Source organism: Aedes albopictus, chromosome 2, assembly GCF_035046485.1.
Source record: "Aedes albopictus strain Foshan chromosome 2, AalbF5, whole genome shotgun sequence".
NCBI lineage: Eukaryota > Metazoa > Arthropoda > Insecta > Diptera > Culicidae > Aedes > Aedes albopictus.
Window position 1 is genome coordinate 242,607,069 of NC_085137.1, and position 16,356 is coordinate 242,623,424.

Genomic DNA, 16,356 nt, shown 5'->3' on the forward strand with positions numbered 1-16,356 from the left:
TTGTTCACTACACTCCGAAGCATACGCACCTGAGTGATGGTGCGACAGCTGGCATACACACTGCTGCGCGGCAGTGTAGCATTTAGTCTTTGATGCACATTCGGGCTTGCAGCACGCGATTACCACAAGTGGCGACGAGGATAAAAAACAACGCGGAAAATGTGAATAATGATCGATGATCGATTTGTGAAATGTATTTAAATTATTTGTTCTGGGGGAAAGAAGATTAGTGCACAGTGAAGGTGATTGCAATTGAATTTGAAAGCAAATCGAAGATATACGGTGACCAACGCCATGCTTGTCGCAACATGTTAGCGCGTCTGTGCTTGGGGGAAAAAAGTGAAAGCAAAAGAAGACGCTCGGTTCCGTTGTGTAAAAATGATGCGGAGCGCAGTTCCAAATGGAGAAGTGCAGTTGTTGTGAGTTTTATGTGATTTGCGTCCAAATGGACACCTCTCATGTGGTTGTTGAAGATGACCTTGAAAACGCGGGTGGGAACCGCAACCGTGTGAAGAAGTGTAGCCGCTGCATTAGAAAATTAGTGCTTCGAAGGTCTGTAAGGGAAGCGCTATAAATGGAAACAAATCTTCTCTTCCGAGGTATGTACGTTGCTGATATGATTAACCAGAGAGACACAATGTTTGCATTAAAGATTTTGTGTTCAGTTCTTTGAGGAGATGAGGATTTGAGATGTGTCCAAAACATATTTAGTTGATCGATTAAATTCTTATAACCGTTTTAAATTGACTATTTGCATCATTGTGGAAGCTTGTAGAGCTTTATTATAAATCTGTCGAAATTTTGCATGTTGGAGATTGTGTATACAAGATTTGTAGTATAACTGAAATTCAATTGTAATGCGACATGATAAGCTCATGAAAGATGTTGGGCCAATCTGATAGCAGGCTGAATGAAACCATGTCGTCAGCTTTATTACTTTGGCGTTGTGCGCCTGACGTGTCATCTAAAAAAAAATAATAATAATAAGGGCCATCTCATAAAGAATTGTTGTAATATTTTGTATAGAAACACTACCACAGCCTGACACGTTGATAAATAGAAAAATGAGATATAAGATGAGAAATCAATGTATGTATCATACTATGTGTGCAAACTGTGATTAAATTCACTATATGGAAAGGGTTTTGAGTGCTTCCGTCGAAGAAGCAACAGTACTGATATGCGAATAGGGTATGTGCATCCTGTGACGGGGTCAGCTAATAGATTGATGTCACGAATATAACTTGTAAGGCGGCTACATACAGCTTTTTGGTGTCTTGTTCTAATTGAATGGTAGAGTATCATCTTCACAAGGCTGAACCATGTGTACAAATCTGTTGTTCATCATTCCCATAAAATGTCCTGTCCATAGTAGTCTCACAGTTTCCTCCACTCGCTGGCTGTTTGATACGACTTGGTATGAAGCAATCACGTGCATCACTTCACATACCTTTCTTAACATACCATCAAGGAGGTATCGAAGCACGCGTAGTTAAAGAACATTTGTAATTTACATGTGCTCCTTTAAAATAGATAAATATGATACAGGCCGCCGTGTTATTTTCTTATCTTCCCTCTTTCCCTCTAACAATTTGTCTCGTGATTTTGATTTCTATTGCTCTGAAGTGCTTGTAAAACAACTAGTTTGTGCAAAATAGTTGCATAAAAGTGATAAGTTGCTATTTCATAATATAAAGTAAAATCTGAGATTACCATCTTAGTAACAATAGTAATATGGCATTTTGCACAGTTCAATTTTTTTCGGTTTACAATTTTCATATCAGCGAGATACAATAAATAGGATGATCAGTACAATTCATTCGATAATACAATAATCCTTCATCGTGGAGAAGACCTCGGCAGCATTTAAAACAGCTGCATTACTTATTACATTACAGTGGGCTTCGTGGCCGTGCGGCTAGAGGCGTCAGTCATCTGGGCGGTTCGTAAGCCTCGGAGTGTGGGTTCGATTCCCACTCCAGCCGGGGAAAACTTTTCGTCAAACGGAAAATTCTCCACTGGGCCACTGGGTGTTATGTGTGTTGTCCGTTGTCTAATGTTAGTGCTTGTTCAGTCTGTACAACCTGTGGTTGAAGACGGTGTAGTGTCTTTTTAATTACTAGATCGAGATCTTCAATTAGTGCATAGTTACTTTGATCACTGTTGTGAACTTTCTGGATTACCCTTTCGATATTGTCAATACCTTTATGTGGTAGATGTTTCTATTCATCATATTGAAACCGATGATCAGGTTGTTTGATAGAAAGCGGAATCCACGGCTTTTGTGGAGGATCTGAGATATCTGAGAGTAGTGGAAGTTCACTGATAGCACAATAAAAATGGTGATGAAATTAACATCATAGAATTGTAATTTAATTCACTGAGAATACAAAAAGTATTGTGATTAGATTCACTTGGAGAGCATATAGAAAATTGGAATTGAACTCATTCGATAGTTACATTTTCAGTAAAATCACTGCGAGAACTATGATTTGCTTGACTGAGAACGGAGAGAACAGATACAGAGAAGATTGTGATTCAATTCACTGAATACAGAGTAAAAGTATGCTGGAAGAACCGTGATTAAATTCACTGCATTCACTGGAAAAGAATGCTGAGAGAACTGTGATTAAATTCACTGAGAAAGGCAAAACTAGTTTGTGAGAGTGTAAAAGCTGCTTGGTGGGATTCAGTTGGGAACACAGACAACTGTGGTTTAAATGACTGAGAATGGAGTGAAATAATAATGAGAAAATTGTGATTAAATTCACTGAATGCAATGTAAACGAATGCTGGAAGAATCCTGATTAAATTCACTGAGAAAGGCGGAACAAGTTTGTTAGAGTGTGTAAAAGGCAAATAAATTGTATCTCTATTCCATCAATAGGTCACTGCATGAAATTCTCTCCTTCTCTTTCACTCTCAAAGAAATTTTGAAAACAACAAGGCCAAGAAACGTCAAAACCCCATACAAAATCAAAACAGTGCATTGCCCTATACGCTGTTTTCGTAGTCAGCATAACATCGGCACAAGCCTAGGGCTCAAGCGTCACATCCCATCTGTCAACACAGTAGCATAGTTTTATGAGAGACAAGAAAACAAGTAGAATATATTGTCAGTTCTCTGGTAAAACGTCCGTGATTGAGTTCAGATGGAACTACGCCGACATTTGTGTAACTAATAGCATAGCTACAAGAGGATAATTTTGATCAGAGATGTCTAATCAATTATATCCGATTATTTCATCCAGTTTATTGAAATAATTGCATTGCGCCGCACATATGTGGCAGTTTCTTGGATGCAGCTGTTGACATGATTGGACTGAATAGAAGAACGCAGGATCGGTGTTGTAGCATGGTGTCATCCAGCCCAAGTCGGACTAGGATTATTACGTTGACAATTTCAAGGCAAACATTTTTTTTTACGTTCGGAGGGATTCCTGAACCGTTAGCCCTGGTCATGTGTGACGAGTTGTTCAGTTAGGCATCTTATCAATGTAATTACCGGGAAAAAAATTTTTGGAAAAGGAGGATTAGTATAAGCGCCAGTATAGCCAAACCAGTGAACGCACGGGTGTTCACCAGGTCCATGAGTCTTGACTTGAGCCTTGGATATAGAGTGTCTTCGCGCCTGCCACACGATGTGCAAGGGCAGAATGATCATTGACAGTTGGGGATCTCAGTTGATATCTAGCCGAGGAAGTGCGCTCGCGTAAAACTGAGCTGAGAAGCAGACTTTATCTTTGTAGAGACGTTGCGCTGAGAAGAAGAAAGAGTATCAGTAAATCATATTTTTGTGAACGATCTCCTTTCACTAAAAAAAAAGAAAATAATATGAAAGAGGGAATCTCAAGAATGCCAAGAATTAGATTGTTTTGTTGTGTACATTTACTTTCATGAAGGTTTTGTTCCGTTGAAATTTCCATATGTACTACAAATGTTGTGCCCAAATCTGCACAAATAGGATATAATTATAGCGATACAACTATTACAATTATTACAGTTTTATCATCATCATATGGCCTTGTGAAAAGCTATGTTTTCTAGACTCCGTGTGACGGTCATCGTTGTCACATCAACTATCCCAGTATACCAGCGATGGTCTTCCAACTCCTTTTGAAAACTGGTAGTTTAATGTGAATCAGCTGAGGTTTCCATGCACAGCGAAGTATCTTGTAAGTAAGACAGGATTTGATTGCAATGTGATTGAATTCACTGAGATCGTACAAAAGGAACTGTAATTGAATTTACTGTATTAGTTGATAATATACTATGGTTTACGTTTACGCAAAACACTTTACCTGCCCGCTGCCTAGTAATCGAAACCACGCTCCGTAACACGATGCGATATTATGCTTGATGACATAAGCCAGTTGATCACGAAACCAATAACTCTCTAGAGATGCACTCTATTTGTTTTGTTGAACACTTACAGTTACTAAATTTTAACGAGAGAGAAAAGTCTACCTGACGTTCTCAGGAACTGATGATGATATGAAACATTTATATGTACAAACAATATTTTAGCAAGATGTGTCTCGAAAAAACAACAGCAGAGTCGAGTATACTCCCCTTCATGATAATGCCGTAGCCTAAGCTGACAGCCTATTGTTTATTTGTATATACGTTAAGGTGCATTAAAGTCATTATATCACTCAACAGAGGAAAATGATTCTCTTTTGGAAGATAGTATTTCTTTTGGATATATTTTATAGAATACATATTAATACGAAAATAGAATACAAGATGCCATTGTCAATAAGTCTTTAAGTAAATAGAGTCAAATTGATTGTAGGAAATATATTTCACTTTTAACGAATCATGCTGTATTATTGCTACACATTTAGATAGCAGAATTTTCTTTTTGGTTGTTGAAGAGAGATAGCTAAGGTGAATGAACAATCCGTCTTCTTTGTCTATTGAACTTTATTGAAGTAACAAGAAAAGATTGCAGTCATGTTGAAATTCTGATGCCCGATATCTGAATACATTATCGCGTAAGAACTGTGGAGTGTCTTGCATGTTAGAGTTTTCTAGAAATGATATTTAATTAATGCGTTGTACTGCAGATTAGCCGTTGTTAAAAATTAGCATATTTAGTAATGACTTGATAGAGATCATGGGATTGGGCGGTGTAGAGTATTTCAGGCAATTATACGTATGAGCATAGCTGGATTAAAGAAAGGGGGATGTGGTGACGAGTGCCTTACTCATAAATGTGTTTATGTAGAATCAACATTGTTCACTACACTCCGAAGCATACGCACCTGAGTGATGGTGCGACAGCTGGCATACACACTGCTGCGCGGCAGTGTAGCATTTAGTCTTTGATGCACATTCGGGCTTGCAGCACGCGATTACCACAGGCAGCATCATAGTTGGCGCCTACACGCAGAAAAATAACACATATTAGAACCAAATTCAAAGAGACTTCATTTCTAAGTCGCGGGGTTGATTGAATCAAAAAAATATTTTCTTTGATTCCAATATCGGAGAATGCACATAGCCAATAATGAGCAAGATGATTCAGTTTTACCCTGAGATTTTCAAGAACAGATCTGGCCGTGAACGATAGCTCGCTATCAGTGATGCATATTAAAACAATACCCGTGTTCGATTCTCGTATGCTTTTTTTCATTTCGTTACCACTTTTAAACAAAAATATTTTGTTTTTGAATCTAAGTCGATGGATATTTGTTTCTAAAAAATATAGACTTTGAAATCACAAAATTGCTTAGTTTCAAAGCAATAATGTTTTAGATTCAAAGTGAAGAAGTATTTGAAACTAAAATCGACGCCGCGATGCTTGATTTTAGAAACAATGAAATGAATGCTTTGAAACTAATGCCAAATATTTTAGATTCAAAGCAAAAAGGGTATTAGGCCGTGGTTCAATGATTTATTTTCTTTGATTCAAAGCACTCTATTTTTGAGTTCAATATATTTTTTTCTGCGTGTAACATTGGATCATGGTATGGTTTCGAACCCGTGTACTGAATCTGGCTACAATTATCCTCTCATTAAATAATAGATTCCAACTTCATGAGCATGAGCGCTGAGCAGGAAACCAACTCCACGGTGACGAGGAGCGTATTTAGCTCGTAGGCCAGAGTATAGCAGAATTTTTCCCGACGCCAATCTGTGTTCTCTGAAGTTCGGCCAACGGACTTCGCTGAGTGCTAAAATTTCAAGCTTTATAAGGCATGCCTCATTGATTAGTTGTGCCAGTTCATCCTGCTGGGTTAGGGTTAATACAGTCCAAGTTCAAATTATTGTCCGTTGTTTCGATCACGAGGGCTTGGGACACTCCACTTATTCTCAAAGTGCAATTTAAGCAGCACATACAATTTTGATCAATAACGGCGCCGGTCAAGTCCTTACAAGTCAGTTGGGAAGGGAAAGGGATGTTAGAGTGTGATGGTTGTTGCTACTAGAGACCGAGAGCACTCTGCGTCCCCACAACCAGCACGGATGGTGTAGGGTTAGATGGAAAGGATGGGAGATCTGGGAGTCACCGTTGGGTCGGTGATGCGATCCATGGATAGATGATATTCATAGTGTTCGTAAGGAGACAGATTGTGTGGGGATTACTATGAAGGTCAAGGGGCACAGTTCACATTGGTTGCATAACTTGTAGGCGTTATATACACTGTGCTGTGAAAGTTGGAAGGAAGGGAAACGACTTTTTCAATTAATTTCTGGTTCTACCGATGGCTATGAACATATGAATATACATGTGTTGTATAGAGAAGAGAGAGAAAGTAGAAGGAATGGGACGGGCAACGGATTGAACCCAATACCTTCTGCATACGAATCAGAAGCGATAGCCACTAGACCACCAAGCCCGTCTGAAAATTCAAGGGAATTTTCTTTACAAAAAGTTCCTGGATCGACCGGGAATCGAATTCGTCACCCTCATCATAGTCAAGCTGAATAACCACGCTTTTACAGCGGTGTCTATAAGGGTACCTCACAGCAAACCTACGATTCGAAGTAAAGAATTTGTAGATTGATGAAAATTGTACATTTCACAAGGTTGGGATAGGGCTGTCATCAGAAGTAGAACTACACATCGACCCACCGTAAAATGCATAATAAAATAATATTGTAAGCCAAAGATAAATTCCAACGCTAAAAGGTACTGCCAGGTTTAATGCCCCTAATAGACAACATTGTGTTACGATGAATTTGGCCCACTGTCTCCGGGTCCACTGGATCTATTCTCGTCAGATGATGGATCTATGTGGTTGTAAACGAATAAATTATTCAACGGAAATCCGAGAAACTCATTACTCAGTGACTAACTGAATGACTCTACTAAGACATATCTTTCAGCAGTTCGTGTGTACAACATCCCACTAACTTACCTTTGGAAGGACCCCCGCTGGAATCGATCGCGTCCGAGTCCGAGTCCGGAATCGGTTTGCGCTTCTTCTTTCGCTCTACGTGCCCAAAACAGTGCTCACACTCGTCTTCGCTTTCCGACGAACTTTCGCCGAATTCACGTGGTTTGACATAGATACAGCAACATTTGGACTTTTTTTTGTTCATATGTTCGTTGTCTACGGTGCCGTTGGTCCATTGCACTTTTTTGTCCGAACGTGGCTTCTGTAACCGGAGCCGTAACACGGGAGGTTCCTGGGAAAAGGAAGAGATGAAAATGTATCAGCCGCAAGTCCTGTTTTGTTGCTGCGGGCTTGTAGGATGTGGCATTACCTAACTTTCCTAGGAACTAATATGAACCTTCCACGGAAGTCATTATAAGGTTGAATTTGAAAGCTGCCCAATTGATTACCCAGCTGGGGTAATGGAAAATATCACAGGGTAACAAAAATTAACTTTTGGTCTGTCTCAAGAGCAAACTTATGTGTCTGTGACAGATTTTGGGCCGCTGAATCCGAATCCGGGCTCAGATTTGCTCTAACACGTCACTATTTTGAGCTATACCTCAATTTATAGGGCAAAATATGCGATTTTGGGCTTTTCTGACTGCAAGCCATTAAGTATAAAAATATTTTTTTAAGCAATCAAAAGGTTAATTGACCAATTAACATCTAAATTAACGAATCATGCAAAAGAAATCGTTTTACCAGTTCGTTACCAGTTGATAGTTTTATTTATTTATTTATTTATTTGTGTTTACATCAACAGACTTTCTGTAGTCCCAATGATATTAAGAACTTAAAACTATTTAAAAATGTCACAAATCACAAACAGAAATTACATTACGAGTCACATGTGTACAATATTTCCTACTTAAAATTATGTCAAGTTATTGAAAAAGTCAGTGAACCTTCGCTTTATTACGTTCCTTGTCAGATGGAAGTCAAAGACTGATGCCACACGGTTGAAAATACGTTGCAAACCTAGTAGAGCACTTCTTATCCCGTAATTGTTACGGCGAAGTGGAAGCCTCAGCATCAAGCTGTTCCGCAGCAGCCGTGGTTGAACATTGATGTTCACTTGTCGTAATATAGAATCACAATCTGTTCGCCCTTGAAGAGTATCGGCCACGGTCAAGGCTCTACAAACATCCCTTCGTACACGCAGAGGTTGCAAATCAATCAACTGACACCGCCTTTCGTAGCTCGGAAGGCGAAGCGGGTCCCTCCATGGTAGCCTACGGAGCGCGTAACGGATAAATCGACGTTGAACTGATTCGATTCGCTCAGTGCCGTTATTGTAGTTAGGACTCCAGACTGCTGATCCGTATTCCAGCGTTGATCTGACGAGGGAGCAGTAGAGCGTTTTCAGACAGTAAATGTCGGTGAAATTTTTCGCAACTCTGAACACAAAACCCAGGGTTCTCGATGCTTTATCTACGACAAAGGATATGTGGTGAGAGTATGTTAGATGCGAGTCCAACAGCACGCCCAGATCTTTAACACACTGCACTCGTCCGATAGGCGTGTCAAATATCTTGTAGTCGAAAGGCACTGATTGCTTTTTTCGCGAGAAGGAGATGCATGAACATTTTTCAGGGTTAACGGTGAGACGATTAACTTTACACCACTCTGCGAAACAGTTGACCTGCTCCTGAAGTAAGCGGCAGTCTGTAGTTGAACGGATACGCAGGAATAACTTCAGGTCGTCCGCAAAGGACAGCCGAGGAACTTTGAGAACCAGATGCACGTCGTTGAAGTAGATAAGGAAAATCAACGGTCCCAGATGACTACCTTGTGGTATACCTGACGTAGCGCAAAAACTCGACGAGCGAGAGTCTCCTATTGCCACTATCAATTGACGTTCTGTGAGATATGAACGGAACCATCTCAGGAGGCTACCACCAATTCCAAGTCTATCAAGCTTAGCAATCGCAATGTCGTGGTTGAGCTTATCGAATGCGGCAGATAGATCAGTGTATATCGCATCCGTCTGAGTGCGCATAGTCATACTATCGGTGATATACGACGTGAAACACAGCAGATTTGTGGTTGTAGAGCGACCAGTAGTAAACCCGTGTTGATCCGCACTTATATATTGTTTACAATGCGCATTAAGGAAACCCATAACAACCAGCTCAAACAGCTTCGCTACCGCATTGAGTGATGTGATTCCGCGATAGTTGTTAACATCTCGCTTGCTTCCTTTTTTGTACACAGGAAACATCTCAGCCGTTTTCCAGCACGATGGAAAAATGCCAGTAGACAGAGAGAGCTGAAAGATCAATCGAAGTGGTTCCAGCAAATGTCCAATGTTGTTCTTCAGGAAGACAGATGGAACACCGTCAGGCCCCGGCTTGAACGAAGTTTTTAGCTGTGATGCCGCTTTCGAGATAGTGTCCACGTTTACACTAGTAATAATGAGCGTTTGATTAGCCAAGGGAACGTTTCGTGTTGCGCTGGCGATGTGATCAGTGGAAAGCTGTTCGTTTTCAAACACACTTGCGAATTTTGTAGAAAACAGATTGCAGATTTCCTCTTGCGTTGAACCGATTACGCCGTTCAATACCATGGACGATGGCAACCCTGCTTCTTTACGCTGCTCGTTCACGTGGCTCCAGAAGGATTTCGGATGCGATTTAAGCCGTCGCTCTATTCTCCTCTGATATCGTTGGAAGCAGAAACGACTCAAACGCTTGTATTCGTAGTTCAATCTTACGTAATAGTGTTTCAGTGGCATAGTGCGAAATTTAGAAAATCGTTTAAGGGCTGCCTTTTTGGTCCTTTTCAGCGATCGAAGATCACTGGTCATCCACGGAACCTTGAAATCAGTTCGTACGACTTTCTTTGGAACGTGTCGATCAATGACATACCCCAAAATGTTGGAAAAGGTTTGCGCTGCGATGTTCACGTCGAATGCATCTAGGATGAGCTCCCAATCCAGGTCAGACAACACTTCAGCTATGCAACGTATATCAGCTCTCCGGAAATCGTAAGACACAGCAGATGGGTTGTTGATAAAATCGCGAACGACATTTGTTTCGATGGCGACTAATAAAGGTGGATGATGGCGAACAACCTTAACTAGAGGAGCTGGTGCCATCGAGATACTAGGAGCAGTACTGCGACCACTCACAAAACAGAGGTCAAGCACACGGTTGCTTTCGTTCAAAACGCTATTGATTTGAAATAGAGTGGCGGTACTGTAGCTGTCTAGAAGATTTACCGCTCCGACGTGAAAAGTAGAATGCTCGTGATCAGGACGAAGAAAACCACTGTGAGTTGGGAACCAAGCTATGCCGGAAAGGTTGAAATCGCCAAGCACCATCGTTTCGTTACAAAGATTTGCGATATTCGTAACAACTGCGACAGAGTTACAATGTGCATCGATAAGATCCACATCTCGAACCCGATCCGGAGGGATGTATAACGCGCATAGGAAAAGTTGGCGGTCGCCAAGCTGGATTACCACCCAAACTTGTTCAATGATGTTCCATGAATCGTTCTCGATCAGCCTAGCTTTTAGCCTGGAATGAACTGCTACGAGGACGCCTCCTCCAGTAGCCTTTCGACTGTTATTTGCATTCCTATCGCAGCGGAAAACTTCGTATGCATCTCCAAAAATGCAGCTAGAGGTAGTACGGGGGTCTAGCCATGTTTCGATTAAGACGATGACATCGAAGCACTGGTCCAACACAGCTAAATGGTAGTCTTCCAGGAGGCCGTTCATCCCGCCTACATTTTGGTAGTAAACTGTAATGTCCGAGGGGTCAATTTGCCGAGGGGTCGCAGCACTGGAAATCGGGAAGCCATCATGTGGAGAAGTAATAACTTGTTGATTATACTTGCCGATAGCTGAAGTTCGGAAGACCCCGTCAACCATCCCAAACACAGGACCGGGACGACTGCTGGTCGCTGGCGGGAAGGGCTCGACTGTGCTGGGAGGATCAGGGGCTTCCTCAAGACTGGCGGCAAATGTGCGTCCCAGTGTCGAATCGGAGACTACGTTGGTCGAAGCTGAGCAGTGGGTGGAACTGTGATGAGTTCGAGCAGTGTCGGATGTCGTTTGTCTGGAAGGAGTACCGTCGGTTTTCCTGCAAACCGAAATGCTTTCAGGTGGCGCAATGTTTATTGGTTCACTATACTTGCCGATGCTAGGAGCTCGGAAGACCCCATCAACCGTCCCAAACACAGGACCGGGACGACTGCTGGTCGCTGGCGGGAAGGGCTCGACTGTGCTGGGAGGATCAGGGGCGATTTATGTTGGGTACGATATATCCCATACAAGTCACCCTCCAAAAGTTGCATGCAAGTTTTCATACTAACATAAAATGCTTAAATCTACCAAATTCGATTAGGTGAAATGAAATATTTTGCGTGAGTCGACAATTTAGATGTTAACCCAACTAACATTTTCAGCGCTATAACACAGACAAACAGACGTAACACTTGCGAAATTTCCATCGATCAGGCATTAAACGATAATTTTAAGTTTTCATAGTTGTGGCTTTCACAACCAGAGGCGCGCACATAGTTTTTCTATGCGTTTGACATTTCACACTAGCGCCTTCTGTTGACGATATTGCACAACACAGTGATTCGTGCAACTTTTCCACCAGGTGACGGTAGTGTGAACTGGGCGATATGGATTTCCATGAAAATCGTTCAAGGTGTTACGTCTGTTTGTCTGTGGCTATAAGCTTCAGTCATTTGCTTTCTGTTGTGTAACCATCGAGTAAAAGCAGTCAACGCTGAATAAAAGGAAAGCTAGTCAAATATAAATCATAAGCTAATACACAACTGCAAAACAAGCACCATACAGCTACCAAATTTGGTTTTCAGAAATCCATTGCTTGTCACTGGGGCTGCCTCTACTCCACCCTATTCCAACTCCGGGAGATTTCTCGGAAAATGTGAAAACTTGAACACATCGAATAGGAGTCCCCACTAACAAAACAGCTGCTACTATACAGTACAATTCATTATACTGACAAATCCCCAAACCAGCAGCGCTTTAAAGGCCGTTATGCGATTTCATTACGGCTAGAAGCTGTAATAAAGAAACTGTTGGTTTACCAACACGGCTTGTCGGATATAAACATTATTGTCAAAACAAACTTTGAGCGGGATATATAGCTACTACACAAATTCTTTACAGCTATCCATGTATGTGCTGTGAAATTATTAGGGTTGCTTTTATTGCACTTTAATTCAATGCCGGAAGATTTGCCGGAAGATGTGCAAATCGAGTAAAAGTCCCAGCCACTACACGGAAAAACGAAAGTACCCAAAAATGAGTTCATTCCACCCAACTTCGAGGTTGCGTGCGGGAAGCCAATTTTGAGTTGCTGGAGTCGATGTTTAGGTAGGTAGTTTGCATTTAGGCGTATACGGCCATAGTACCTAAAGCCAAGGTTCTTTTTACTCAACCATCAGTTAAAATTACTCAACTTTCGGTACTGTGCCACTTACTCAATTTTGGCTTCCCGCATCGAACTCTCAAAGTTGGGTTGTTTTGCTATTCACTCTCTGACAACAATAAAGAGAGCAAATGAAACAGGATGCAAAAAAGAACTCAAAAGTGAGTTTAAAAATACTCAAATTTGGGTTCTCTTGTTTTTCAGTGTACGACAGCTGCTTTTATACAGTACGTTTTGTAATGTTGCCAAAACACAAAACAGCAGCGCTTCGTAGCTGTTTAAAGAACACTCTTTCAGCTAGAAGCTGTAAAGAAGAATCTGTTGGCGCAACCACACAGCTTGTTCAATGTTATTGCGTTTGACGTTTCACAAGCTTTTGCAGCAAGATGAAGTTGGGTAAGGTTTATTGTGGCACAATTATGAAGCCTTGTCTGGAGTAAAACAAAACGGGCTATTTTCTATGTTATTTATATATAGCAGTGTGGCAGCGAGGACATCATCGGGACCAGTGGATACGGAGATCGGGAGTTCGATTCCAAGTAGCGGCAAGTACTTTAATTATCCAATTTTAAAAGTGATAATTCCAGTTCCACATGTATTGCGTCACGGTATCCATAACCTAATTATATTTAACCGTTTAATTTGGGGATGCCGTAAACATATTATTTAACAACTGCGAAAAGGCTGAAAAAGCGCATTCTCAAGATGTTATTCAGTTAGTGGTTACATAGGAGCCGAGAAAAGAGCTATGACTAGGTGGCATAGAAGCTGATCGCACAGCATGTACAAGCTGATTAAGTTCGCCAGGTTCATTGGTATAGGGCTTGCATATAAGCTTCCGTCCATATGGTTACAACACAGTAACTCAGCATTAAGCCGTATTAAGGACGCTTTGTTGACGTTTACATTCACAATAAATGTTAGTTGGGAATTGAGCAATTAGCCTTTTGATTGCTTAAAAAAAATATTTCCATGCTTAATGGCTTGCAGTCAAAAAAGCCCAAAATCGCATATTTTGCCTTATAAATTGAGGTATAGCTCAAAATTGTGACGTGTTGGAACAAATCTGAGCCCGGATTCGGATTCAGCGACCCAAAATCCTTTGGAGACACATAAGTTTGCTCTTGAGTAAAATGTTGCACTGTGTATTAGGACATTACAGGCCAAACATTTCAATAGATCCTATCTGCATTTGAGAGGCTCTCTTTGTTCACTTTCACTTTCCATTATTGCAATGTAATGGTACACTTTTCAACTATTTTTGCAGTACAAATCAAAAGACGATTGTTTTGACCATCGTTCAATGCTAGGAGACAATCAAAATACAAATAAACAGCTGAGATATTAACGAAATAGAGGGACACCAAAGAGAGCCTCTCTTCTGCAGATAGGACCTTTTTAGACATGTTCGGCCTGATTAAATTTGTCATCAGTGAATCAAAATCAGTTTGTTATCCAATACATAAAATGCTTTATTTGCAAAATGCTTCATAAATGCACAGTACTGTGTTCAGACCGGATTACTGAAAAATCATTGAATGACGCCTTTTTGCCGCAACGTTTCAATTTCATCCCCCGAATAGTTCAGCAGCTCACACAAAACTTGATCCGTATGCTCCCCCAGCAAAGGCGGGGCAGCTCGTGCCTGGTTGCCGGCCTCGCTGTAGACCACCGGAGGACCAACGACCCTCACATTCCCCGCCGTTGGATGATCAAGAGATTTTACCAGCTGGATGGCTTCGATGTGTGGATCGCGGAACACCTCGGCCATACTGTTGATCGGGCCGACCGGAAACGGAGCATCGGAAAACGTGGCCATCCATTCGGCGGAAGTGTGTTGTTGGATGATAGGAGCCAGGATGGCGATCAGTTCTTGCCGGTGTTTAACACGGGTCTGGTTGGTTGCGAAACGTTCGTCCTTGGCCACATCTGGGATCTGAAGGTAGTTGCAAAGGGCTTCGAATTGGACGTTACTTCCGCATCCTATGGTTATGTATCCGTTGCTTGTTGGGAATGCTTCATATGGTACGATGCTTTCGTGTGCCGTTCCCCATCGCCTGGCTTCCTTTCCGGCGATGAGGTAGTTGCTGGCCACGTTGATAAGACAGGCCACCTGCGTGGACAGCAGATTCACATCGATCTTCTGACCACGGTTTGTCCTAGTTCGCTGCAGGAGAGCTGCCAAGATCGCCCCATGGGCATAAAGTCCTGTGGCAATATCGGTAATGGCCACACCCACTTTTGACGGAGGACCATTTTCGCTTCCGGTAATATGCAGCAATCCGCCCATCGATGCAGCAATCACGTCATAACCTGGTTTGTTCCGGTAGGGTCCCACCGGTCCGTATCCCGTGATGGAACAGTAGATCAATGAGGGAGCTATCTTCTTCAGATCTTCGTACCCCAATCCGAACTCGTCCAGCTTCCCAGGAATGTAGTTCTCTACCAGCACATCACACTTTCGGGCCATGTCGTAAATGACGCCCTTCCCTCGTTTCAAATCCACGCATACGCTCTTCTTGTTCCGGTTAGAAGCCATGAAGTAAACCGAGTCGTCCGAATTCTTCAAGAACGGAGGTCCCCACTTCCGGGACTCGTCTCCGTGAAATGGCCGTTCGACTTTGTAGACCTCCGCTCCCAAATCGGACAAGACCATCGTACAGTACGGTCCAGCCACAATCCGGGTCAGATCCAGAATCTTTATCCCATCAAGGGGATATTTGCTCAGATCAGCACTCGGAAGCACACCGGTCAGGTGAAAATTCCTGGAAAAATCCAATTGCTGACCCCCACTGCGCAATAATCTGCTTAACTTGTTCAACATTTTTGCAAAATGTTGGTCCAGTCGACTAATTTTCAACTCTATAATGAATTATTTCCTGCGCTACTGATAAGGGGCACGGCAAGCAAAGAACACCCCCAACACCACCTCACATTTTCGCATATTTGTATTTATATCGTCAAACAAAAGCTTAATCCCGCGCATCTGCAGAGCAAACTGCGTTATCAAATCAACCACTCACCTGACGGCTGGTGCTCGGAATCTGCTCCTGTGTGATGGTTTCTGTGATAGTTCTGCTCGCCGCCACCACCACCCCGTCCGGATGCATCACCGCGGCCGACTGATCCGCTGCCATTGGGGAAGCTCTCGGTAACTGCGCCGAAACGAACTATTTCCTTCTATTAGCACCCACACTTGTTCTAGCTGGCTAGACACTACTATCGATGGTTATTTTTAGTCTCGAATTATTAATGTTTCTCGAATTTTCAAACGATTCTAGATTAATTTTAGCGGTCGCTGCGGTAAGGAAAGGTGACGGACAAGGACGGACACAAGCAAGAAAAACAAACACATAACAGTTAAAATTTCGTGACTGACGTTCAAACGATAAGATTTGTGACGTCAATCCATGGGCGTCGAATTAAGGGGGTTTTCAATACGGAAATCTATCTTCCCAAGGTTTGTATATTATGCGGAAATTTAAAAATTTGGATCCTGCACTGAAATAAATTTTGTTGTGGAAACTACCGATTCCATAGTAAAATTACTAACC

General features: G+C 41.9%; 2 protein-coding genes across 2 annotated transcripts; both read right to left on the bottom strand.

Moving 5' to 3' along the window:
• Positions 1-7,083: 7,083 nt before the first annotated feature.
• Positions 7,084-16,148, bottom strand: LOC109622880 (E3 ubiquitin-protein ligase PPP1R11). Its single transcript, XM_062851421.1, has 3 exons — positions 15,826-16,148; positions 7,368-7,638; positions 7,084-7,239 (listed from the first exon to the last, which is right to left on the bottom strand). The coding sequence occupies exons 1-3, from the start codon at positions 15,937-15,939 to the stop codon at positions 7,178-7,180; spliced, it is 447 nt and encodes a 148-aa protein (XP_062707405.1). The 5' UTR covers positions 15,940-16,148; the 3' UTR covers positions 7,084-7,177.
• Positions 14,250-15,770, bottom strand: LOC134287988 (succinate--hydroxymethylglutarate CoA-transferase-like). The gene has a single exon (XM_062851420.1). The coding sequence runs from the start codon at positions 15,624-15,626 to the stop codon at positions 14,334-14,336; it is 1,293 nt and encodes a 430-aa protein (XP_062707404.1). The 5' UTR covers positions 15,627-15,770; the 3' UTR covers positions 14,250-14,333.
• Positions 16,149-16,356: the final 208 nt, after the last annotated feature.